The 27,540-nt window shown below is 42.0% G+C and overlaps 1 protein-coding gene and 1 long non-coding RNA gene across 2 annotated transcripts in view; one reads left to right on the top strand and one right to left on the bottom strand.

Annotated features, from left to right (window-relative positions):
- LRRK2 (leucine rich repeat kinase 2) overlaps positions 1-25,120 on the bottom strand; it is a 74,938-nt gene extending 49,818 nt beyond the window's left edge. The window contains exons 1-11 of the mRNA XM_081211346.1: positions 24,508-25,120; positions 24,245-24,330; positions 19,834-19,943; positions 13,098-13,186; positions 11,609-11,743; positions 8,818-8,952; positions 7,565-7,696; positions 6,401-6,520; positions 4,372-4,496; positions 3,064-3,143; positions 2,016-2,122 (exon numbers count right to left, since the gene is read on the bottom strand). Of these exons, the coding sequence (XP_081067472.1) occupies positions 2,016-2,122; positions 3,064-3,143; positions 4,372-4,496; positions 6,401-6,520; positions 7,565-7,696; positions 8,818-8,952; positions 11,609-11,743; positions 13,098-13,186; positions 19,834-19,943; positions 24,245-24,330; positions 24,508-24,679 (1,291 nt within the window). The 5' untranslated portion in view covers positions 24,680-25,120. The remainder of the gene's footprint in view (positions 1-2,015; positions 2,123-3,063; positions 3,144-4,371; positions 4,497-6,400; positions 6,521-7,564; positions 7,697-8,817; positions 8,953-11,608; positions 11,744-13,097; positions 13,187-19,833; positions 19,944-24,244; positions 24,331-24,507) is intronic.
- Positions 24,678-27,540, top strand: part of LOC308596689 — a 38,699-nt gene continuing 35,836 nt past the window's right edge. Inside the window, exon 1 of the long non-coding RNA XR_014012656.1 lies at positions 24,678-24,817. This is a non-coding gene — a long non-coding RNA (uncharacterized lncRNA). The remainder of the gene's footprint in view (positions 24,818-27,540) is intronic.

Here is a 27,540-nt window from a genome sequence, read left to right as displayed (position 1 = left end):
AATGTGTGTGCGTCCTATGGGGCGAATGCAGGCTTTCCCGGGCTTCTTGCAGCTCCGCGCCACCCTCCGGATACCGGCGCAAAGCTGCGCGGAGCTCCGGAGGGTGGCGGGGAGCTGCCTGCGCTCCAGGGCTTCTTGCAGCTCCGTGCCACCCTCCCGATCCCGGCGCGAAGCTGCGCGGAGCTCCGGAGGGTGGCGGGGAGCTGCCTGCGCTCCAGGGCTTCTTGCAGCTCCGCGCCACCCTCCCGATCCCGGCGCGAAGCTGCGCAGGGCTCTGGAGGGTGGCGCGGAGCTGCCTGCGCTCCAGGGCTTCTTGCAGCTCCGCGCCACCCTCCCGATCCCGGCGCGAAGCTGCGCGGGGCTCCGGAGGGCGGCGCGGAGCTGCCTGCGCTCCAGGGCTTCTTGCAGCTCCGCGCCACCCTCCCGATCCCGGCGCGAAGCTGCGCGGGGCTCCGGAGGGCGGCGCGGAGCTGCCTGCACTCCAGGGCTTCTTGCAGCTCCGCGCCACCCTCCCGATCCCGGCGCGAAGCTGCGCAGGGCTCTGGAGGGTGGCGCGGAGCTGCCTGCGCTCCAGGGCTTCTTGCAGCTCCGCGCCACCCTCCCGATCCCGGCGCGAAGCTGCGCGGGGCTCCGGAGGGCGGCGCGGAGCTGCCTGCGCTCCAGGGCTTCTTGCAGCTCCGCGCCACCCTCCCGATCCCGGCGCGAAGCTGCGCGGAGCTCCGGAGGGTGGCGGGGAGCTGCCTGTGCTCCAGGGCTTCTTGCAGCTCCGCGCCACCCTCCCGATCCCGGCGCGGAGCTGCGCGGGGCTCCAGAGGGTGGCGCGGAGCTGCAAGAAGCCCTGGAGCACAGGCACCTCCGCGCCACCCTCCCGATCCCGGCGCGAAGCTGCGCGGGGCTCCGGAGGGTGGCGCGGAGCTGCCTGTGCTCCAGGGCTTCTTACAGCTCCGCGCCACCCTCCCGATCCCGGCGCGAAGCTGCGCGGAGCTCCGGAGGGTGGCGCGGAGCTGCCTGCGCTCCAGGGCTTCCTGCAGCTCCGTGCCACCCCCCGGATCCCTGCGCGAGGTCCTGCGGGGTCGCAAGGCTTGCAGGCAGCAGCCTGCAGCCCATAAGCTCGGGGGATAGCAGGGAGGCGCAGCGCCGCCACCCCGCTATTCCCGGACCTGATCTGGAGGCTGGGGGGGGGGGGAAGCAAGCTTGCTTCTACCCATCGCCAGCCCCATAAGCTGGGGGACAGCGGGGCAAGCCGCTGCCCCACGGAGGCTAGAGATGCTGTCCCTGAAGGCAGAAGAGGGAGATGGAGCGCTCTGTCTCTCTCTTCTAGCTTGGGGATGGCTGCGCAAACCTGGGGGGGAAATAAATTTTTTTTCCTTGATTTCCTCCCCAAAAAACTTGGTGCGTCCTATGGGCCGGTGCGTCCTATAGGGCGAAAAATACGGTAGGTGCACTACTGAAATCAACAGGACTTTGGTGCCATTGATATAAATGGTATAACGTGCAACCAATTTAGGCTGCAATCCCAACATCACTTACCTGGGAGTAATCCCTGTTGAATTTAATGGGATTTACTCCAGAGTAGATGTGATTTAGATTGCAGCCTTAGTGCAGATCTAGCCCACAATTGCCTGAGATTTGGAATGGGTTTGTGGAGCTGTTTGCAGGCTAACACCTGGAGACCAACAGAACTGATGACATATCATGCGGTGGAACATTTTTAAATACTTTTTTCTTCTTCTTTTTACTTTCCTTTTTTCTCCTTACTTTTTTGTTATTGGTGTTTATAATTGGAGGGAGCAATGTGTCAGGTTGACAGCAGAGGATATTGGGGAACTGCATATCTAAAAAAAATTGTGAAAAAATCTAACCAACTATTATATTCACAGCCCCAAATTGTTAATTGTTTGTCGTCCTAGTTAAATCTTAAATTATCACTGGAATTTATATCTGACAAATTCAGCGTCAAGGACAGGTTTTGTGCTCCACTCCATCCTCAGGTTTAGGGTTACGCAATCCCTTACCACTTTGCTCCAGTAGAGTTGCCAAGGCATTTGCAGCAGCTTGAAATAATTCTTTTGAAGAATTATGCATCAACATGGATAGCATCATTTCTCTGTGGGCTGGGAATCTAATGCAAACAGAAAAGGATATGATAACAATCAAACATTGTTATAGCAAAAAGAGATGCCAATAAATGTTATTATTCTGTTCTAGCATCAAGTTGTCACCATGCATCTTGGGCCAAAGTGCCATTCCAAAGCAGTCAGGAACTAAAAGCAACAAGGGTAATTTTTATTTATAATTTAACAAAGTCAGATTTTCATCTAACTTGTCAGTGTTATCACCAGTTCTACCCCTGCTCCAAAGGTTAACGATGAACAAACTGTGCCAGAAAACATAGAAACGGTAAGGTTTAAGTTGTTGTTGTTGTTAATTCGATTTATATACTGTCCTTCATCATAAGATCTCAGGGTGGTTCATAGAATAAAATACAAGACAAAAACAAGTAAATAAGTAAAACAAAACAGCAAAACAATACCCCCCTTTCCCACAGACACATTAAAAGGACTGTAAAATATTAGCCAAAGGCCTGGTTGAAGAGGAACGTTTTCGCCTGGCACCTAAAAATATATAATGAGGGCACCAGACAAACCTCCCTGGCGAGAGCATTCCAAACAGAGAGTTCTACACACAAACCCTAGTCCAAGGGGATTCCCTTTATGTTCTTTCGTGTTTTACCCCTAGTACTGGCCACGGCTGGTTCTGGGAGGCTGTCATCTTCCTGCACAGCCGGGGGAAGGGCTACCTCTGGCCGCACAGGACCTTACGGGTGAGGAGGGTCCAAGATGGCGACGGCCCTGGTGTATTTACGGGAGCGGCTAGGTGCAGGCCGTCCTCTTTGCCATGCAAGACAGATATGCAGGAAGCAGCAATACCAGTGTCACCAGAAGGCAGTCTCCTTCTCCCAGTTTAGATTCTTAAGACAAATGATATTGAAGAGGGGGAAAACAGATCTTGGGCTATAAATCTAGTGGTTCACATTTCCAAGCATTCAATTCGGCTACTAACTTTTTGTCTCCATCTCCAATCTTCTCATGAAGATTACGTTGGTACATAAGCAGATTGTTCAAAGCCCAACATGCAGCCTCCTAGTGAAGGAAGGAACAACAAAAGAAACTATTTGGTCAATAAATTCAATTAAACCTTTCCAAACTATTCCAAGAAGAATAATCAATATAATTCATGGCCACAGCATGTACTTCAATCTAAAGTGCTGAAATATACTCAGAGTCGCAAAGTGATTTCATGCTCTTTATTCAGCTCATAGTGGTGAGGAGGAATGAATGAATGTCCCCTCACAGTATCTGCTTTATATACATTATTTACACAATGGGCTGCACATGATTGGCTAATTCTGGAATTCTACTGTAAGCCAATCAGGTTGTGGATTCACTTCTATCTGGAGCATGATTGGGTGGTTCCTGCCAACCAATCATACTGCTGCATTGTTCTAGGACCAATCAGACTGCTGCATTTTGGATCCTATTGTTCTAGGACCAATCAGACTGCTGCAGTTTGGATCCTATTCAACTCAGTACATAACAAGTGCTAAGACAATTTCACCATAGTAGCTGCTGTAACTGAGACGCAAGGGAGATTACTGTACTGTTGTTAATAAACGATGTGAGCTTAATCTGTAATGTAAAAATTTTTCCAAGTCAGTTTTGATGTCATGTGGATCACAGCATACAACACTTCACATGAACAGAGAAGTTTAATAAAATATGGCTTGTGGCTAAATTAGAAGGAATGACATCATATATTAGAATAAGACAAGCAGATACAATTGATATAATGGCCTTCTGTATTATCCTGGTTTAGTCTGGGAAGTACAAAATGTATCTGCTTGCTTAAAAATCTGGACCAAACAGGATTGTCAAGCAGCAAGAGGTTAGGGATCAAGGAAGCCATAGCATTTAAGCTCCTCCACCCCAAGCCCAAGACTTGGCGCCCTTGGACCCTGCTCTCTGAACCACAGTAAAGCCAAGTCCAACTATGCCAACTACTGTCCCTGAGCTTCAGTTCCTCTCCAGTAAGATAATGAGAACAGAGAAATGAGAACAGAGAAAACAGAGAAACGGTGAAAAAAACCAACCACTTCTGAGAACAAAACACACTGAAGATTGTAAGGTATGATTTGAAAATTAAGAATGCAATACATTAAAAAAAATGCAATACATTATTGGCAGCAAATAAATGCTTAAGAAAAATATTTCCACCCAATTTTATTGTTGTTTCTTCTGGTTGCAATTTATATACAGCACATCATTTAGGACTCTTTTCCTGTTTCCCAATTCTTTACCTGCAGTTTCTTACCTGTACATTTATATTCTTCCGATGCAATTTTAATGCTTTATAACAGGCTTCCAGCCAACACAATTCTTTTTCTTCCTCCTCCACCTCCTCCTCTTCCAAGTCTCTGCTTAAAAATATTGTTTCCGCTTGGGGAAAAAGTTATTTATTTGCATTTTGAAAATATGAATATTCCCTTGTTTTCACACTCTAGAACAGACTACTGAAGGTGATGAAACACAATGATCAAAAAACTGCTTATCATTAGGAAAACCAAAAGCACAATGACATATTTATAGCAGAAGCATTTTAACAGAAGCTTCAGCAAGCTACCATTTGACTCAAGAATTTAAGACAGCAACTGAATTCTGTTAAAGCTGAAACCCCATCACTGGTATTAATGGGCATTTTGATACAGAATGGTGTTCATTAAAACTTTAGACTGTGAGCTCCATGTGCATGGCCAGGATTTGGGATGGGGGCACGCGCCATGTTAGGAGGGGCAGACTTCACGTTAAGGTGGGAGCAGAACCTTAGTTAGTTAAGTGTTTTTATTGATTTACTTGATCTAGGTGAGGCAGCTGCCACTCCCATGGTGTGTTCCTATTATCTACAATTTGCTTTTCTTTCAGCCAGAAGAAGATGCTTTAAAATTAAAAGCAAGCTTATGACTGCTAAGACTATGTGTTAGGTCTGTCTTCTATTCCAAGTATTTAGCTGCTTGACTGTCTTAGTCTTAACTGATTAAAACTATTACACTCAAACAAAGATATGTTGTCTTAAAAGGAGATGACACTCATTTGCAGACACCTTCCTATCTGACCACGAGAAGCCAAACTCTGCAACCACAAGCATATGAAATGCTCACAACCTGCTCCTCCAGGCAAACAAAATGATCATTTGCATATATATTTTTATCCAGCACTCTGCTTATTCATCTCTTGCTTCTGCCTTCCTCATTTTTTTAAAAAAGAATTTTTTTTGAAGAATTCTGGAGATTTACCATTTACTAAGCCTTCTCAGGTTTTCTGCTACATGCGTTGTTTATGCCAGAATGGGAATGGTTGCCCTCTTGACAGGGTAAGCAGAAGACGGCCATTCTCCTCTCCCTTTTTAAAAGTCCCAAACACAGTGTGGCTTCTCTGTGTCTCACCAGCAAGAGAGCACACACAGAGCGGTAGAAAAATAAATAAATACAAGAACAGAAACTCTATGGCACATGATCCACCTCATAGGATGGGTGCACACAGAAAAGCCGTGAGATGCAAAGGTTGAGGAAAATTTCAGGGAGAAAGGAAAGCCCCTGTGCTGCTGACAAGGGAAGTTGGTGGCCTGCCTGGTAACCTGACTGGAGATGAGGAAGCTATCAGGAGTCTGGATAGAGAAGAAGGGAAACAAAGAACTGGAATATCTGTTATGAGGTGCCAAAGCAACATTGCCCAAAGCATCCTCCTCATGGTCAATACCTGCTCCATCCATAACCTGTGGGATAATTACATGGATTACAGCTATCATGTTGGAAGTCTCCATTAGCTTCAAACATGGGGACCTCAACAATATTTTGTGAGGAACAGGGTCAGGAGCCCCTCCATCCTTTAGGAAGAACATGGATGATTCAACAGGATGTGGCTGCTTTCAGCAGCAAGCAAGAACGTGCTGATCAGCTCTAACAAGAAGTGATCAAAGGGCTGCAAAGGGGATACAAAGAAAGTGGCCATCGATTCAGAAAAGTGGAAAACACAATAGTGATTTGGGGCAGAGGGGTTCCAGCAAAGTGTTTATAGAGTCCTTTAGAGCAGTCTTCCCCAACCGGCTGCTGTCCAAATATTTTGGATTCCAACTCCTATTTGCTTGGCCAAATGTCAGGGATTATGGGAGTTTTAGTCCAACAAAATCTAAAGGGCAGCATATTGGGGAAGACTGGTCTACCTTTTTCCTTACTGAGCAAGCTGTTGTTCTTTCAATTTTGCAGTCACATATGACAAAAATATTCTATCAGCAAGTTGTAGGAGCGTTGAGAAACATAATTTCTTTAACTTATACAGCTACTTACTGAGAAGAGCCAAGCAACTGAGGCCTGCAGCCTGCAGCTTTGCACTAGCAGGGTATTTTCCAACAGCTGTTACAATGAATTGATGTACATCATTCAATACCAGGATATTGAAAAAGTTTTCTGTATACAAGAGATTAAAAAAAGCTAACTGAGTCGCATGCAAACACTGGATGCGTGCATTTTACACACATACTGTGCAGCAATGGCCGTCATATGAAGAAGAAAATATAAATTCATGCAAAGTAAATACAATTTTTCAATCAATGGCCCCAAAATTCTCCTCTTGAAACAACTATGAGTTGTTTTTATCTGAACATAGTTGCAAAAGTGGGGGTTCATGAACTGGGGTGATAGTGGCTGCAGTGGGAAAACCTTGTTGCTTTAGGGAAGGTCAAATAGATAGCTCTGTCCAATCCCTTGCCTGCTTTCTGTTCCTTCTGAGGAATCACAACTATTCAAAGGCATTTAAGATTGGTTTTGCAATTGTGGCTCTGTAGCCCTCCAGATGTGACTGGACTATATTTCTGAACACCCTGACCATTGATCATGTTGGCTGGGACTAACAGGAGCTGGACTCCAACATCTGGAGGGCCACAGGTTCCATATCCCTGCTTTAAAAAGGAAACAGTCCCAAGGAGTCAAATTCAAATCTTGAATCCAAAAGCTATGCTTCTACCGGGAAAATCCCTCCCAAGCAGTACCAATCTGACACATTAAATAATGTGGTGTTTTGTTTTGTTTTTCTGGCGAGGCAGCAAATCTAAACACACAACTGTGAGCAGGCCTCTCCTCAATTTATTCTCACACAAAAGGGGGTTCTATACCCAGAAAAGAAAAGGCCTGAACAAATGAGACCTTTTCAGATTATGTAAGTGCCCAAGATCCAAAGAACTCCTTGGATCTTTAGTGAGTGCTTCTGTGCATTCACTGGGGTTTCACAACTTTATTTTTCAACTGCAGCTTCTCTTGCTGCACTGGAGACTGTTCCCCCAAAGTCCCCTGAGCTTCAGGAGATATTGTCAGGCAGCATAACATGCTCTCTTAGAAAGAAGGGCTTCAGAAGCTCCTCTATATTCATGGAGCTCTTTACTATTTTCTCTACAGATAATTTCAGTTTATTCTAGAAATATCACCCATGTTAAATAAAGGGGATCATGTTCTCACCCAATGCAAGTTTGTGCAACAAGCAGCAGCTCACTTCCTGAATTGCTTCATTGTCGGGGAACTCTTTCATCATTTCAACGATGACATTGTAACACCTCACATTTCCAGACATAAGAATTTCTGCATTGCTAGCTGAACACAACAGAAGGAATAAACTTATTTGAGAGAAGAAGAAAGATTCATGCACATGTGTTCTTTTAAAATTGACTGATGGGAATATTAAGTCATTGTAAGACTGAAGTGCACAACAAAATCACCTTGCGTATTTCTACTGCTAGACCAGGCATGGTTTTCCCCCCTGCATTCTGAACAGAACATTCACAATATCTTAGGCAAACACACAGTTTCAATGTACTGTTATAATGTTCAACACAGAATTCTGAGAAATCTTTATTTTCAAATGTTTTCTACTTTAGCTTTGGCATGCCAGCTGTAGGCTGAGCAGAAAAGAGTGCCAGCAGCCACTATTTCAAAGGCTGACACCCACCCAAAAAAGAATCTCAGTGTGTTGTGTTGAATCTTCCAGTTGTGCTTAGCTCTGTTTCATGCACTGCTTTACTATACTTCCAATTTTTCGCTCCATATCTCCAGGCCAGGAAAAGCTTTGCCTGCTTAATCTCTACATTAGGAACATAGGTAAAAGGAAAAGGTAAAGGATCCCTGGACGGCTAAGTCCAGTCGAATTTAACTATGGGGAACCAGCATTTGTCCGCAAACAACTTTCCCGGTCATATAGCTAGCATGATTAAACCTATTAAGTATTATACTCATGAGCGCTATGGTACAGGAAACATGACCAGGAGGCTGTGGGGAGCCCTGCCACTGCTACAAGCAGCAGCTAACCTTTTAAAATTATTTTTAAGAAAGTGAAAAGATGAATGAGAAGAAACCTCCTATAAACCTCATATAAAGTAAGGCAAGTCACTCCCAAAAAGTTTTATGGAAGTTTTATGAAATTTGCACATAGTCAATCTCTACTCACTCTTGTTTTCATGCAGTACAAATGGTTTCACAACGGGGATGTGAATTTCAGTACAGCTCTTAAACTGAGGAAGTGTGCCAAAACAAACGTAGCACCCACCTTTCAGTTCAGAAATAATTTTCAGACATCAAATACAGATCAGAGCACACCAATGAACTCTCTTTTAAGAACTGCCCTTCATTTGCAAGTCCAGACAGGAACTGCTGATTAATTCTTAAGGGCACACCCTCACCCCATGCACACTCTAAATATTAAAAACTACAATACTTACGCGGTCCTGCCAATGAATGTAAAGACAACAGGGCAAGGAGTACCAAGTTTTCTTTTTTTGGGAATTTTTTGAGCACATTCAGTATGATCATGTGATCTCTGTCCTCAACAAATTCAATCAGCTGCTCCTCTGGAACTGAATTTTAAAAATAAAGACGTAAAGACATAAGCGCTTTGATACATGTGTAAATTTTCACTCACTGAAGGCAAACTAAGGATACACCTGGGACAACACAAGAGCAGTCTACCAGCAACCAGACCACTATCCATGCTTTCTTCTTCTTTCCAAAGCAAACCTGACTGTTCTAAAGTATAATGAGCAAATGAGAGAAGGAATTATGATTCAGGTGAGTTAACAATAGGGAAGAAAAATTAAGAGTGAAGCTAGGGAGACATGAACCTGTTAAAAAATAAAATAAAACAGACTCCCAAGCCCAGAGGAAGTACAGTGGTATCTTGGTTCTTAAACTTAATCCATTCCAGGAGTCCATTTGACTCCCGAAACCATTCAAAAACCAAGGCACGGCTTTCAACTGGCTGCAGGAGCTTCCTGCACCCAATCGGAAGCAGCAGAAGCCCCATTGGATGTTCGGCTTCTGAAAAACGTTCACAAACCAGAACAGTTACTTCCGAGTTTGCGGCATTCAGGAGCCAATTTGTTCGAAAAACTAAGCCGTTTGGGAACCAAGGTTCCACTGTACCTGCTTTAGCATCCAACCTGCTTTAGCATCCAACCTTCCTCTATTTCATCTTCACCCACTTCCCTTCTTGGCGTCCTCTCTGTTGCAACTTGGAGTTTCATCCATCCTGATCCTCCACATCTGAACTGGTAAAGATATCTCCTCTTTTATGAATGGATTTCTCCATTCACCTGTGTCATTTCAATCTTCCAATGTTACACAACTAACGTGAGCAGGCCACTTGTGTGAGCGCTTATTTTTATTTGATTACTTACCCACTCTTTATCCTAAGGTGGGAGTGTGTGAGCTGGTTGTCGCTAACTTCTTCACTGGCTCTGTTTTAGCAAAAAATACTTCTACATCTCCTCTACCTGAGAGATGTGCCAACTCCGGAAAGGAGAGCAGTCTGCACATCTCCTAGGCAGTGGAAGTCACAGGTTTTTGGTTTTTTTTTGGGGGGGGGGTGGATCAGCAGGGAGAGAATTATTTTCCCTTGTTAAGAATGTGTGCTGGATGTCTACACAATAGGAATTTTGTACAGGATAGAGAAGAAAAGGAATAGGAAGAGTGACACATTTCCATTTCCTGTCTGGTCCAAAATATAGTTTTCATGAATGCCTGATTCTTCCTTTACACACCAAATGTATTTACTCCACTGTATTTCAACTCCCCTCCCTAGGGAATTCTTTCTAGCTCTAGCTATTGCCTTGATACTAATAATAGTTGTTGGGTATGAGCTCTGGTGAACAAAAACAAGACCATTAACTACAAAAGTGACTTTTTATTTTATTTACTTTCCACATGGCAGCATGCAGGAGGCTTTTGAACACAGAACACAGGAAACTGCCATATACGGAGTCAGAGCACTGGTCCATCTAGCTCAGTATTGTCCATTAGAAGCGGTTTTCCACGTTTTCAGACCAAGGTCCCTTCTAGACCTACCTGAAGATTCTGGATATTGTACCTGGGGCCTTGTGTCTGCTAAGCACGCACTCTACCGCTGAGTTGCAGTCCTTACCGATGAACCAACTTTATACAATTTTCTTTTTATTATCGTCTTCCAAACAAAACACAAGTCAGACACAAAGGTCTTTGGACTGTTGTATAATTAAAGGATAGTAGATAGACAATCTCCAAAGAAAATTAGATTTTAAAAATAAAAGTCTACTAGGAAGTTCTGAAATCTCTACTGTACATGGCAAATTGTGGAAAGAATAATGTGTAACACCTTTTTGGCATCAAACAACTTTTTTGACTTCGATCTGCTTACAGAAAATGATTTTTTTAAAAAACAAAACTGTACCATTTTCAGAAGAGGATTTCCAAGGTTAAAATAGATTTTTCGGCATGAACTGATCAGTTTTTGGTGCTATTAACTAAATGTTAAATTCACAAAAACTGTGGGTGGCTGCTTAACAGGCCAAGCTCTGCCACAAGATCCAAGAGATGCCCGTGATCCAGATACAGTATTTGTGTACTGGCCATATGCCATTACCACTCCTGCTGCTGTGTCACAGAAGATTTGCAGCTGGCCACAGCAGTCACAAAGTTTTCCAGACACAAGCAAAGGAGCACTAAAGGGAACTGCATAGCACCTCTTTTATACCTTGGGTTTTCCAGTGCTTGGCAGGGCAAGAAATGTATTTAAAGGAATGAAGGGTGGGATCTGCTTTGACACCAATCAGTAGACAGACAGGTTAATTAAAGACTATAACGGTACCAATTCAACATCAAGTGATCTGGGATATGTGTCCTTGTTTACTGGACAGTCTGTAGCTCCCTGCACCAGTGATGATGCAGATATCCACACACTCCTGCGGCTGTCAATCTTAGGAAGAGGTGGTTTCTTTAATCAATATCACCTTGGCTAATCAACTCTTCTTGTAAGCAGCAGCTTACAATTGCAGCTTATCATTGCTACCCATCCAGAACTACTGCTGTCACTTTATTTTCCAAAATAGTGCTTGGAAAATGAGTAATTTAAATGATTCAGCTGAGAATTTAACTACAAAGTATTTTTTTCCGGAACACCTTATTTCACAAACATATTTCCTGTTTCATTAGGCAACACCAAGAACTTGAAGAGCAAAAATACCTGTTCTTACGATTTACCTTTTTCAAGAAGCACGTGCAAAGCTTTACATCCATATTTCTGGATCTCCTCATTATCAGAAAATGTGTCCATGGCATCAAATATCAGTAAAAATACGTCTGTTCCTTCCTCCAAGAGAAGAAGTGTTATTACATCTACAAATGGGGGAGGGGGAGGGAAGTTGCAGGTTTACCTTTTTTTTTTCCTACAGTCACAAACCACTTTAAAAATACATTATCTCAGAATTGGATTGTCAAAAATAAGCCACAAAGATTCAGTGGGACTTACTCCCAGGTATGCATGTAGATTGCATGCCTAAATTACACAACAACCTGATGCATGTTTATGTACAATGGAAGTACAACCCACTGCATTTGATGGGACTTCCTACTAGGAATGGGCAATTTGTCAGATTCTTCCAATCTTAAATTCAGTCCTCCACATTTCCACATCAGTTTGTGATTAAAAACAAAAATAGGATAATTTATCACCATTTTAGTGCACGTTTCTCCTGATAAACACATTTTTGTGTGCAATTTTGCCTGTGCACATATTTTTGTAAAGCAATTTCCCATACTGTAATGCATTTTGTATGTAATTTTCACTAACATATGCAATTACACACACACTTTAACCTGGTATACACACTTTTGTGCATAATGCTTGGCATTGGGAAATTATGAGAAGTGTGAATTATTTTACAGCACTGCATATGGATTACATAAATTCACCATTACACGCAAACTGAATTGAATTTCTTCCCCATGCCTACTTACTACCAAATAAATATTGTACTAGAACAGCATTAATCCTTAATCCTACTGTCAATCCATTACCGTTATCATAAAAAATGGCAATGTCCTCAAAAGTAAAAGTGTTAGCAGCCGTTTTACACATTTTCTGCATCCATATAATTTGATAATAGGCAATGCAGGATTCAAGCAAAAAACATAATTGTGTTACCGCTGTGCAAAAAATACAAGTAAAGCTTGTGTCCCTCAGCAAAGCAACAGGTAACATGCTTGCTTTGAAGTACCTAGGACCAGAATTCTCATGATGTAAAATAATTTAAATCCTTTTACTAGGAAGGGTGACACCTTGGTCTCATGCCGAAATGTGATTTAACCATCAATCTCTCCCACCCTCTTAAGAGCATAAAGTGGGTGGCTGCTTACCTCCCTGCTTCCACAGATAATTGTTGGAGAATGATGGAAGTGTTTAGTGCCATTTTCAATTATGCTTCTGGTTCTATGTTTGAACAGCTTCTGCCACACTAGAACAGCTGCCTGCTCAATCCAGGAATAGGATACTGATGGCACACATACACACTTTTTTTCTCCTGGGATAGGAGGTACTTATGCATTAACTAATGCAATATAGATTAAACAGCCACCAGCACCAATTGTTAAAGGTAAGGTAAAGGTAAAAGGTTAAGGTAAATGCAAGACTGGCAGCATTCTGTACAGTATTCTAACCCTAAGTAATTGTAACATTTGAAAAAGGCAGTACCTGAAGAGAGAAGCATATTTAATGCTTTGAGGCCAACTGCTGAAAGGTGTATATTCACATTGTGGTTTTTAAGCATCTTAAGAATGTGCCTGAAGTGGAAACAGAAAAAAATGTACTTGACACCAGAAAACACTCAAATTAGGTTTCAAGAAAGCTAGTACTTTCCTTCCACATCAGAGTTAATAAAAATCACAACATGACATACATAGATGCTTCTAGTTGCTCTAGTTGAGTGCAACAATGAATAACTACCAATTAAGATGGACATATGCTTCAAAAGACACAACTAGCTAATGGAATCTGAATTAATATCACAACATGGATGAATATCCAGATGTATATCCATGCACTTCTGAACACAAATCTCACTATCTATATCAGGTGGCTGTCATCAAATATCTGCCTGTATACTGAGCATTCAGACCTCTAGGGACCCTCTCACATCACCCAAAGGGAGCCAAATTGATTAGAGCAGGGCAGCCCAACATTCCAGACCAAATGGGATCCAAAAGTACTTCGACACATAACCCACAGGCCGCACACTGCCTTACTGTGAAGAGGTGGGGGGAGCACAGTCAAAATTTGACACACACACACCCTCATGCTGCCTTTCCAAAGCTGGATAAGTGAGGAGTCAGGCTTTGAGAAGGAGGCGTGAGGCTCTGACAGGGTCCTTGAACCCTCCAGCCTCTCCTTCCTAAAGCTGAGAAAGCACGAACTAGGCTTGGGGAAACAGGCTGGAGGACCCTGTCAGAGCCCTCACACCTCCTTGCCAAAGTCCAGCACTTCACAGGAGGGTAAGGGGCATGAAATGTTCCCAAGAGCTGCTAGAAAAGGGCTTGAGGACTGCGTGTTGGACTGCCCTGGGTTAGAGTGTTAGATTGGGGAGACTAAAGTTCAAATACTCAGTCATGAATTTCAAAAGCCCTAGGCCAGTCACTATCAAATCAGCCTAACCTACCTCAAAGCGTTCCAAGAATGAAAAGGGGATAGAACTGCCCTAAGGTCCTTGGTGGTGGTGGGGATGTGAATGGGATACAAGTATAATAAAATAAATAAGGATCTCCTAGATTATCAGAGGAAGATGCTATGCATTCTCCCCATTCCGTGCATACACTTGAACCAAAATGAGTTCTGGCTGAAGGGACTGGCATTGTTGCTGGGGATATAGCAAGGCTGATAGGCAAACAACAACCAAATGACCTTGACCACTGCCCCTTTACATACAAATGCATGGAGGTGCTCATATAGCAAAGTATTTGTAAGATATTTATGGTACACTGGTGAAATGCAATGCAGCTGAAAGCTTCTACATGATACATCCATGGTCCTGCAATGACTACAAATCACTGTTGAACTTCTGCCAATAAGACAGAGCATCCTCAGCTTTTGGCACTAACTATAGGAAGAGTGATTTAGCGGTTGTTGAAGAAGTTTGAGACAGTTAGAAAGGAAGATTCAGCTTAACACACTAATTAAGCATGATACTTGTTAAGCTGCCATGGTGCATTGTCAATATTTATTATGCTGCAGAGGGTACTCCAAGGCACAACTGTCTCCTGTGCAACCGCCTTGTATCATTAAACTCTGCACTGACAGACTCCAAGGAAAGATTCAAATCAGCTTAAAACCTTGTCACATACAAGGGTGATATTTCCCCGAAGGGTCTAATTATTAGCTTTGCATTCAGTGCATGTAAATAAGCTTCAAAGATATGCAGAAATGAAGGGATAGGGCAAATTTCCTCCAAACTTTTAGAATGGCTCCACAGGCTATGGAATACAACGTCTTAGGTAGCAGTGCTGTATACCTTCAACTCATCCCACATTCAACTGTGTACAGCGATAAAAAAATAAGAAGATATAGTCAGATATGAAATTCTTTCATGTCATTTGGTAGTAGTGAAAGTAGGAGCACTGTCAGTTTCATAAAAGAAAAAATGGATTGCTCTCAGAATATAATCCAGGGAGGGCAAGCAGTGCTTAATCTCTAACAAGAGAGACGGCTCAGATCTATGTGACATCCTTGCTGTCTGCCCTGGGGATAATTAATTTTAAGAGTATGACAACGGCAACCTATTCTTAGTGATGAAAGTTACTCTGCATATGCTCAGTGGTCATTTTTGTGATCAAATAGAACTGAACAAAAATGTTTTTAGCAGGCAGCAAGGCAATTACCTGGTGTCAGTTTATACATGTGTATAAACACAAACACACAGAGAACAGCTGGCTTTGCTGTCAATCTTATTCTTCCCTTAATGTGTCAGGTGGGTTTCCCACTTTCTTAAAGTGGCACATCTGCTTTTATATTATATACTGTATTGCTATTCCTCAAGATCAACAGATCTTCAGAATTTTTTATCTTCCCAGTTGCACATGCTGTGTTCAAGTACTGCAATTTAACTTAAATGCTAATGCCACATGTGTAGCTTAGAACTGTATATTATTTAGAGTCAATGGTGAGCACTGAGATAGGCAAGTTTGCCAATGATACAAAATCATGCAGGGTGGTTAAAATGAAGAGAGATTGTGAAGGGTTCCAAAAGGATATCTCCAAACTGGGTTTATGGACAATGCAATTCAATGTGTTGGCACACTGGAACAAAAAAAATGTAATTTCACACAAACACTCATGGGATCTAAACTAGTGAAACCTTGGAATTGTAGTGTATAGCTCCACAAAGGTGTTGAGCCAGTGTGTGGCAGCTGCGAAGAACGCAAGTGTCATGGTAGGAATCATTAGGAAAGGAACTGAAAATAAAAACATCAGTATCATAAAGCCATTATACAAATATATGGTGTAAACACATTTTGAATACTGTGCACAGTTTTCATCACCCCACCTCAAAAAGGGCATTGTAGAGCTGGAAAAGATTTGGGAAAAGGAAACCAAAATGATCAAGAGAATGGAGCAACTCCCTTATAAGGAAAGGTTACAAAATCTGTGGCTTTTTAGTTTAGAGAAAAGGTGAGTAAGAGGAGAAAGAGTTGAATGAAATGATGCATGGTGTGGAGAAAATGGATTAAGAAAAGTTTTTCTCCCTCTCATTAACACTTGAACTCAGGGCTATCCAGTGAACTTGAGTGTTGGAAGATTCAGAGTTAAACTGTGGATTTCACTCCCAAAAGTAGTAGTGTTTGATTATTTTTAAGAAGGATTGGGGAAATTTGTGGAAGATAAGTCTATCAGTGGCTACCAGCCGCAATGGTTACGCTTTGCCTCCATGGCCGGAGCTAGTATGCGATTGAATACCATTTGCTGGAAACAGGAGGGGACAGGAGCTAACCTGCTACAATTTGGCAGGTCTATCAAATGATGGATTTTTTTCTCGATTTCTGGAGAAGTATACATTTATGTGACCTTACAAAACATTTTTGGCTGGATCCAAAAGTGTCCTCCTGCCAATGAAAGGGCTTGAGCCCAGAAGAGGAGTAGGAAATATGAGCTGTGTAAAACTATGAACTAATATAGTAAGAAGCAGCTACCAATATGAAGGTGGGGTAAAAAAACACGCAGAAAATTATTAGTTCACCACTCAGATCAACAGTAAAACATATTGCGGAAACCTCTCTCCCAGTATTCACAACCTCAAAAGCTGTTTAAAGACAGAAGTGAAATGTTTTCATCTCCCCTACTTCCTGAAAGCTCTGTGACAAAACAGATGTTGAAATATTCAGAAAGTAACTAGGAGACTTTACTTTTTTTCCTCCTTGAAAATGGTTACTATTTACCACAACATTAGTCATCAGACCCAAGGGACAAGGTAGGCTGCCTGGGCAGATTTAGCCTAGTTCTACCACAGAAACATCCAAGAGTCCTGTGGCATCTTAAAGACTAACACATTCATTATGGCAAAAGCTTTCATGAAAAATTCATCAGTTACAGAAGTTTCTGTTCTCTAAAAAGGGACAGATATTTTTCTGAAAGTTTTAATCATCTTACAGCACTGCTGTTGTGTGTACATTTTTAAGATTTCCTTTAGCATATCCAGGTCATCCGCTTGATACTAATATACAAATATAGACAAAAGACAAAATAAGCATTAATATCACATTTCCATGGTTTTTTACTCAGCTCCTAAGAAAGAGAGATGGACTTATTACCACCCTAAAAACTCATTAAAAGCTAGAGACACTTAGGTAAAACTAAGAATGTAATGAGAAAAAGCCTATCTTCTCCAAACCTTCCACCCAGGCCCCTTCTGTGCTATAGAAGTTGTTGCCCAAATTAGCTCTACCCAGCCTCACGGATTTGTAATCAATTTCCTCTTCAAGAAACTTAATAATAATAATATTTATACCCCACCCATTTGCTTCTTTGAAGCTTATGCACAGATCCTATAAGCAGTACAATGGCTTGTTGGAAGGAAAATGATGTAAACTGGAGAGGAATATAATCTGAACAGTGGTTCCATCTGGGCAGGACCCCTTGTGTTACGATGCCACAGCCGTTTTAAAAACTGTAGCAGCAGTTTTTGGTGACTGGTTCTAACAGAGGAGAGAGGGAGCCAATCTCAGATTTTATTAAGTGGGTCCTGAATCAGGTTAATTTAGGCTCCCTCGGGCCTGAAGAACGCCACAGTCACCATTGACTGGACTTAACCATGCAGGGGTCCTTTACCTTCTTAGTCTGGCTGGTGTGGTTAAGAGCAGAATCTGATTGGCTGAAGGTCCAGTAAGGTGGGAGTTATATGTCATAGGGAAGTCAACTGTCAGTTAAGGAAAATCAGTTGAAGAGGTGGAAGAGAAAGGAGTTGATGAGGAAGGAGTGAGCAATTCCCTTTTGGGATTATAGGGACAGAACTGCCCAAACTGTATAGAAATTTATTTATGTACGCTGCTACAGCGGCAATAATATTACTTGCCCAGATATGGAAAGAAGAAGTCCCAGCAAAGGAAGAATGAATACAAAAATTTATGGAATATGTAGAAATGGCGAAACTTACCGGAAGAATAAGAAATCAAGATAACCAACTTTTTATAAAAGAATGGAAATGGTTTATTGAATATTTATAAATAAATTGTAAACAGATAAGAACATTGGCAGGATTATTGTAATAACCTGCAGTTTTATAAAAGTATATATTTAAAGTAGATGAACAAATGAGTAAATTGAGTTAATTTGGATATGCTGAAAATATTAAAAATAAATTTAAGGAACTGCAGAAAGAGGGGGAAGGAAGACAAGTTTTGAAATGTTAAAATGATTATAAAATTATTGAAATGTGTAAAATTGAAAATCATAAATAAATTCATAATAAAAAAGGAAGGAGTGAGCAGAGAGAAAAACTGAGGAGAATAGCTAAGGCCTGGATATTAATACTTTGTGTGTTGTTAATACTTGTGTGGTCAAGATTGAAAAAGACCTGGTGATTGAGTTGGGCTGAAAAGTTCTCCTGAGATTACACAAGTGGCCTAACCTGTCCAAGCAGCCAGTACAGTGGTACCTCAAGTTGTGTTCCGCTCTTGTTATGGACTTTCAGCTTACAAATGCGGCATGCACATGCGCATAAGCGATCTGCGCGCCACGTGCATGCACAGAAGCGCTCGATTGTGCCGCGCACATGTGCAGAAAGAGGCACTCTAGTTGCGGACTTTTTGGGGTGCGAACGGCACCCCAAAACGGATTAAGTCTGCAACTAGAGGTACCACTGTACAAGCAGAGAAGGAAATTTAGGAGGCAGACTGTCTCCAGCAGCTAGACTGGGTTGTGGGAATAATTGGCTAGGGTGGAAGTTAATGGAATTTGGCCTGAGGTAAAAGCCACTAAAAGGCTAGGGTCAGCAACATTGTCTTGAGGCTACAGTAACTCTTGTCAAGAACTTTTAAGACCTTAACATAAGTAATGCTGCTTCCTTATGTACATAGTTGCCACTCAATAAAACAATCTTAGTTAAAATATCGTCCTTTGTCTAGTGCTGGCATCCATTTCACACCTAAACTTAATACACTAGCTACCAGCAGGTTTTGTAAACATTCTGAGAGAATTGATGGCAGTGGAAAATTAAAAAACGCAGATGTCTAATCCTGTGTTTTTCACATAGTGAGGCTGAGACAATCGGGTATTCCTGACATCAGATATTATATTCTGGTCCACAGTAACAACATGCAAAATTAAACACCAACTTATTATATTTACAACTGTTCTTTCTTCTCTTCTGAGAACGATTCATACATTTGGTTATTGAGTCAAAGGAGAAGAAGCAAATCTTCTGCCAACTGTTAGTGACAATTTATTATTCACTTGTTTTTAGTGTAAGTTATCAATATTCTTGCAGGGAACTCTGTCAAAACACATATTTTAAAACAATACAAATGCACAAGGTGATAAACAGCTTTTAAACATAACATAAACATTTACACTAAAGTCACCCTGCCACAAAAGAATAAAACCAAACCAAACACAACAATACATTTATACATTAGAAAGCTAAAATGGCACACAACTCTAGGAATTTCTTTCCATATTTTGTTTCTTTCCAAACCTAGCGAACAGCCCCACAATCTCAAATGGGAAATTATTAGGTAAAAAAGACCCCAACCCCCACAACTCTTGCCCCAAAACTGTGATAAAAGTAAGGCTTGCTTGATTTTGCCCAGAAATTGAAATAGTTAACAAAGGTTTAGAGAAGACTATCACATTTCTCCAGTAATAACAGTAATTTCTATGTATTTCCATTTTGTGGAAACACTGAATTGTACACATTACACTATTTTTAAAACATTAATGTACTTACTGGTGAACACCAAGCACTTCCCAATCCTTTCCAACACCTTGAGGCGCTGCTAAGTTATGAAGCGTGTCTGGGCAAACTTCGATAAGTTTGCAAAGAAGCGACCATCCCACCTTAAAAGCAAAAAACACAACTAGTTTTCAAAGCACACATCAAGCTCTTTTTTGCACCATCACAAGACTTTACAACTACAAAGTTCTTAGGATGGACTGTTACAATGGCACATTTAGCCCAACTTTCAAAACATGCTATTACACTATTCAGATTGAGATACAGTGGTACCTCGGGTTAAGTACTTAAATCGTTCTGTAGGTCTGTTCTTAACCTGAAACTGTTCTTAACCTGAAGCACCACTTTAGCTATTGGGGCCTCCTGCTGCTGCCGTGCCGCCGGAGCATGATTTCTGTTCTCATCCTGAAGCAAAGTTCTTAACCTGAGGTACTATTTCTGGGTTAGCGGAGTCTGTAACCTGAAGCGTATGTAACCCGAGGTACCACTGCACTAGTTTACAAGTTTTTAACTTGTAGTGGTTTGAGGGGATTTTTAATTGATTTTTTGCTTCAAAAATATTCTCTCCCTCTCACACACACACATATATACATGCACAATTGCTATTTAAATACACATACACAAAACACTTCCTCCTATGACACAATTTGGGTATTTTCATTCTGCATTTGATTCCAACTGCCAGTCCAAAAAAAAGTTGACAGCTACTGCTATTGTCACAAGACACCTTTGGAGCCTCATTCACATGCTTAGGGATTTCCCAACACTACTCAAGCTTCCATAAGAGAGACTTCAGCTTGGTAATTCACTGATAATGTATGCATCATACATAGTGAGATAGGCATTGTGTATTAATGTGTTATCAATGCACTGCATGTCCAGACAATGTGGAAGCAATGCCCACATCACTCCAGTTCAAAGAATATCCATTTAAATGGTAAACTACATGGAATATACTTTCAGCTGTGAATAATACACACTTAAAAGGTCAGATCTCTGCAGAATAAACATCGAAGTGGTAATCTGAAAGGATTCCAGAGGCGTCCTGCCAATTTATGCATGCCATGTGACCAATTCGCAACACAAGTACATATTTGCATTTTAACTGTATTACTTATTTAGTCAAATTCAGAAACTGAGGTCTGAAATATAAACTTCTAGTTTACCCTAAAGGCATTAAGATAGTAAAGGCAAATCACCTAAGGACATTACCGTATTTTTCGCTCTAGAAGACACACCTAGTTTTTAGAGGAGGAAAACAAGAAAAAAAATCTCTCCTCGGCGCAGCGCCTCTCCAGCAAAGCGAAAGAACGGAGCCCCTTCCATTTCTCCTCCCGCTTCGCTGAAGGGGCGCTGCACAGCTCTCCCTCTCTGCGCAGCGCCATTCGCTCCATAAGACGCACACACATTTCCCCTTACTTTTTAGGAGGAAAAAAGTGTGTCTTATGGAGCGAAAAATATGGTACTTCTCCTTCTGCCAATTTCAAGAGATAAAACACACTGTCATGAGGATCTGAAATTGGTTTTCACTTCCTAGAATCATGGAATTGTAGAGTCGGAAGGGATCGCAAGGGTCATTTAGTCCAACAAATTAATAGGACGCAGCATACACGTTAACAAGGCACAAAATATGATGAGATTGGCCCAAGTTTTTCTTGTTATTTCTCTCCTGATCCAATCCTTTGCAGTGACGGCAGCATCAGGTGCTTTGCTACCCAGCAACAGTCCAAGCTTTGAACATGGAACATGGAACTACTAGTAAGTAGGGGGAAAGTCACTCTTAGGAGTGTTGCTTCAAGTGCTTTTGGAGAGTAGCATGAAAAGACAAGAGCTGCCAGAAATGCCTTGCGCTCATTTTAAGGGCTCTCAGGGCAGCCCTGTTCCTCAAGTGACAACATAACTATAAAAGCCACTTCAAATAATCAGCAGAATCAAAATGGGAGGAATTATCATGGAATCTACCATTTCAGGCAGATTGCCAATGCTCCGGGTTGCGAAAGTGCATCCCGTATGGATCACGTTTGCAACCCAAGCGTCCATTGTATTCTACTTTTCCCCCCAAGAATGCAAAGATCAAATATTTCCTCATCCACATTCTTGAAAACTCCTCCCCTCACACTTTGAAGGAAAAGCCTTAACCACTTGATTTGGTAGATTTTATAAAACCAAAGCAAATCGCTTATTTCCAGAAATGCATTGTGTAGGATGCACATTTGGCTTTACGGCACAAGCCACTGCTTGTACTGCAGTCATGAAGCCAATAATAAACTAGCATGTTGATTTGCCCCGATGAAAAAAGGCCACAGCAGTGCAAAGAGTCCATAATCATCAACTTTGTCCAAAGCATCCATATCAAACCCTGAACAGAACGGGGGGGGGGGGGGAATCACTTCTTATTTGAGTGTATGATAACTTAATCATGGAGAGATCTTCACAGGTATCCTCCCCCAAAAGCAGAACCAGACTTGATAGGACATAGAGGCTGCCAGCTGCCTTCTTGTTCATTTCTGCCTGAAAAACACTCATAATATTATGATAACTAAACACACCCACATAATTTCCTTTTTAAAATGTATGGTTCGCATTCCAACAGTTTCCTTTATTTAAAATTACTGCTTGAGGTGTGATATTTTCTGCTCATTATACAATATGCCGTGCACTTAAAGCAGAAACCATTTATATCAGCCGGATGGAACAGATATGTAAATTTTTTGACATTTAGTCTCTATTTTGTATTCATGTTTTCTAAGAACGCTGTTTGAAAATACTTATAATTACATATCTCAAATAAAATTATACATGCAAATCAAGCAAAGTTGAATAACTCCTTCAAATAATACTTTGCACATTGTTGTTAGAACATCCAGGGTGAATCTTAAGACATATACCAATAATAGATGGGTTCATTTCCTTTCAATTTGCGCTGCTTTTAAACTTAACCAAAATGAGACAGCATGCTGAAGTCTATACCTGCAGCACATATTTTACAGTTAACATTTTTCCCGACATGAAAATAATGTCAAGAATTTCATGGGTTACACCATTGCCAGTCATCAAATTGTTAAAATGTATTATTTTTATTAAATTTCTATATTGCCCTTCATTCAAGGATCAAAGGGTGGTTTACAAAAGGTAGAAATGCCCCAGGGGAAGAGCTTCAAGACAAGGTCAATTGGATTTACGGAACTGGAATGATGGCTGAACTTGAATATTCAAGTCACTTCTTTTTGCAGTACTCTCATTTTCAAAGGGTAGACATAATAGTCTCATGCACTAGCAGCTGAAACATCAAGTCTTAGGGCCCCTTAAGGATGAATGCTTATGTCATGAGCCTAATAGTTTGTCTTCAGGATGGCACGTTTTTTTCTTGCTTCCCCATTTTCAAATAACTCACACATGCGCCTTTCAGAGAGATATGAACTGAACCCAAATTTGCTTTAGAAATGGGTACAAATTGAGTTGAGACATCCCCAAACACCACAAAGAGCATCTTCGGACCTAGGATTTCCATTTGGGCATCCCTTTCTATATCCTGATATCATATTAAACTTTGCAGTAGACATCACCCTGCAATAAAGTGAGGTTGGAGAAAACAAAGTCGAATTGTTCTTCATCTGCTGGGATAGCTCAGTGAGTAGATCACGACTCTCTTAATCTCAGGGTTCTGGGTTCGAGCAAAACATTCCTGCATCTCAGGGAGTTGGACTAGACGACCCTTGTGGTTCCGACTCCACAATTCTCTATGCGCTGGGCTGGGAGCAGGGGTGGGAGAAGTATAAAAAAAGAGGAGCCGATAGCTCAGTGGGTTAGAGCATGTCGCTGATAAAGCCAAGGGGTCTGACAAGATGACCAGTGGACGAGATGACCAGTGGGGGGGTCCCCTTCCAAGTGCTCAATTCTGCGACCCAACAAACAGTTCTTTATTTTTTATTTTGTAGGATTTTTATTAAGTTTTTTCTATTTTACATTTTAGAATACAGTGGGACCTCGGGTTAAGTACTGAATTTGTTCCGGAGGTTAGTTCTTAACCTGAAACTGTTCTTAACCTAAAGCACCACTTTAGCTAATGGGGCCTCCTGCTGCCGCTGGAGCCCGATTTCTGTTCTTATCCTGAAGCAAAGTTCTTAACCTGAAGCAATGCTTCTGGGTTAACGGAGTGTGTAACCTGAAACGTATGTAACCCGAGGTACCACTGTATTCTTTTAAACCACCTTAAACCAACGGCTTCCTTTCTTCTCTTTCTCATTCTCATTAATCCCTGAATATTTTACACACACGAAACCATTCAGTGTTGCATCCCTCAAAACTGATCTACACCGTTGAATTTATCATCTCAGTGCTGCCACATTTTTCACCCATGCAAGCATTTCCCGTTCTTCTTTTACACGTGCTGCTCTTTATTTACCTGCTGCACGCTCGCCACCCTCATGTACGAGGCCAGCACCAACAACAGAGGCACGTGGACGCTCTTGCCGACGAGCAAGGGAGGACCTGAGCGAGACCGAAGGGGGAAGAAAAGAAATAAGAAGGAAAAGCGAAATAGGAAAATGCGGGGGGGGGGGGAGAGAGAGCGAGAGAGCGAAAAAGTTATTGCCACGTTACTCAACAGCTCGGAAAGCCAAGCAAGACTAAAACCCCGAAACGCGAAGGCTGCTCTCCGGAGTTTACCGCTGGGCGCCGAGGCGAAGGCGAGGAGATCCCTCAGGATCTGGACGAGGGTCTCGATCTGCTTCCCTTCCTGGACATTCTTCAGGCGGACGATGAGCTTCTGGAGAGCCGCTTCCCTCTCCTCCTCGTCGCCCCGGCAGCTCCTGCCGCTCCCCCTCCGGCCGCTGCTCATGTCTCCCTCGGCGGCCACAAACTTTCCCTCACCGAGAGCAGCTCGGAGGGATCCCCCCTCACGAACCCCGCAGCCCCACGGCAGGCTCCCTCCTGCCCGCTCGGCCGCGACGGAGGAGGAGGAGGGGTGGCGGCGAAGGCAGGCGGCAGTGCGCGCCCCATGCCCGTAGATGGCGCTTTCGTTGCGGACGTTTGCCCCGCCGGCCTCGAGGCGGGGAGGGAAAAAGAGGCGGGAAATCAGCTCGGCCCGCCTGGCGGCTTGGCTTTCCCCAGCCTCGTCAAGGGGAGGGAAGCGGGAGGAGCCGCGGGCGCCGAAAACGAAAGCGAGGGAGCGGGGAAAGGGATTTTTACGGAGGGAGATGGCTGGGCAATTCGGGGTGAGGGGATGGGGGCGGCGAAGTGCCCCTCGCCCGCGCAAAAAAAGGCGGCTCTCCTGAGGGCAGGAATGGCGACCTCATGGCGGTCTCGAGAAGGCGGCGGTTGCGCGTTGGTGGTTGTGTGAAGGCGGGAGGAAAAGGCGGTTTCGAGGCGCCCAACCACCTCAGAGTTTTGTCCCCCCCCAAAAAAATAAATATTAGTTTTCTCTTATAACACAGACAAAAACACAAAAGAAAAACGTTACATTTGACACAACATAAAAACTTAATAAAAACACACAAAATAAAAAGATTTTTTTCTTATTCCCTGGTGTATTTATATTGCTAAAAGACTTCCCCGACACCCTCCAATCTGGATTTCATCCTATTACATATTTAGCAGTTCCCAATTTCATATTTATAACATCACTTTCTTCTTTCATTGCAAACTTCTTAAGCTTACTTCCAATTGTCATCCATGATAATCTTTATTATTCATCTTTTTCTATCCCTTAGCCTAATCTGTTACTTCTAGGGACTTCCTAATTATATTACAGAATCTCACTAAATATTCTTTAAATTTCTTCCAGTCTTCTTGTGTTTCCTCCTCTTTCTGATCGCGGATTCTTCCAGTCAGGTCAGCCACCTCCAAAAAGTCCATCTTCATCTGCCATTCTTCTAATGTCGGTATTTCTTGCAATTTCCAATTTTTGGCTAATAAAAGTCTTGCTGCTGTACTGGCATACAAAAACAGTCTAACATCCTTCTTGGGCAGTTCCGGTCCTGTTATTCCAAGTAGAAAGGCTTTTGGTTTCTTAATAAATGTATTTTTCAACATTTTTTTTAAATTCATTATAAATCTTTTCCCAGAAGTCTTTCACCTTGGGACACGTCCACCACACATGAAAAAAAGTGCCTTCTTTCTCTTTACATTTCCAACATAAGATATCGTTAGTGTGGTAATGAGTTGACAAAAGCAAGCTGAGGGGAAAATATCCCCGGTCATAGCGGGTATCCCTGCCTTCATTCTTCCTTGTATATTAGTACTATTATTATTAATTTCCTTTCCTCCAAAAGGCTGTTGTCTTTTGCGCCAAATTCTCTCTCTCTCTCTCTCTCTCTCTCTCTCTCTCTCTCCACTTTTCAGATTTATACATTTAATTAATTTAACAATCATTCTAACATTTCAAAGCTTGACTTCCTTCCCCCTCTTTCTGCAGTTCCTTAAATTTATTTTTTAATACCTTCTGCATATCCAAATTCCTTTAATTTGCTCGTTTATTTATCTGCTTTACATATACGCTCTTAATGAAACTGCAGGTTGTTACAATAGTCCTGCCAATGTTTTTATCAGTTTGCAGTTTATCTGTAAATATTCAATAAACCATTTCCATTCTTTTATAAAAAGTTGGTTATCTTGATTTTTTATTTTTCCAGTAAGTTTCGCCATTTCTGTATATTCCATAAGTTTTTATATCCAGTCTTCCTTTGCTGGGATTTCTTTCCATTTTGTGCCAAATTGTCAGCAAGTGCCTCTTATCTGAGGGGAAGACGACCATTGGGAACCCCAGCTTAAAATGATTGTAGGCTGTTGCAAAACTTGACGGGAATGAAGCTGGGGGAAGTGGTTTTTTTGGACGGTAGTACAAAGAAGGACATGGCCAGTTCAACATTATTATTATTATTATTATTATTATTATTATTATTATTATTACTAATTTCCCAAGCCACTCTGGGCGGCATACAGCACCTAAAAAACCGTAAAACATTAGACATTAAAAACTCCCCTAAACATTGTTGCCTTCAGATGTCTTCTAAAAATCAGATAGTTGTTTATTTCCTTGACATCTGATGGGAGGGGGTTCCACAGGGCAGGTGCCACCACCGATAAGGCCCTCTCCCTAGTTCCCTGTAACTTTGCTTCTCGCACAGGGAACTGCCAGAAGGCCCTACCAATCTTCCAACATTTCTCCGGTGAAAATAGGGATTTCCATAATAATCATTTTACTATTTATACCCCATGCATCTTCCAACATATATAAAAACATAATAAAACATTAAAAAAACCAAACCAATATACAGGGCTCCATATACCCTCCAACATTTCTCCCGTGAAAATAGGGACGTCCTAAGGAGAAGCGGGACGTTCCAGGATCAAATCAGAAACTGGGGCGGCTTCTGTAAATCCAGAACTGTCCCTGAAAAATAGGGACATTTGGAGGGTCTGACATACATCTATCCTGAGTGTTAGATGGATAAATATTTATTTTGCACTTTGATATCAGATTACATATCATTCCACGAGAGAGAGTTGCTTGCATTACTCTTTTTCATTTTCTGATGTCATTATACAAGAACTACCCCAGAAAAGGGACTGAGTTCAGTCTTCAGTGGACAGTGTCTACCCATCTCATGATTTCTTTTTTATGCTTGCTCTAAGGTCGGCATATCAGTAGAACAAATACTTCACATTAAACATTCAGCAGTAGCAGATACCAGGAGTTTT

Source organism: Podarcis bocagei, assembly GCF_964188305.1.
Source record: "Podarcis bocagei genome assembly, chromosome: 10".
Classification (NCBI taxonomy): domain Eukaryota; kingdom Metazoa; phylum Chordata; class Lepidosauria; order Squamata; family Lacertidae; genus Podarcis; species Podarcis bocagei.
The sequence above is the reverse complement of the archived record's forward strand: the minus strand, read 5'-3'. Positions and strand labels throughout refer to the sequence as shown.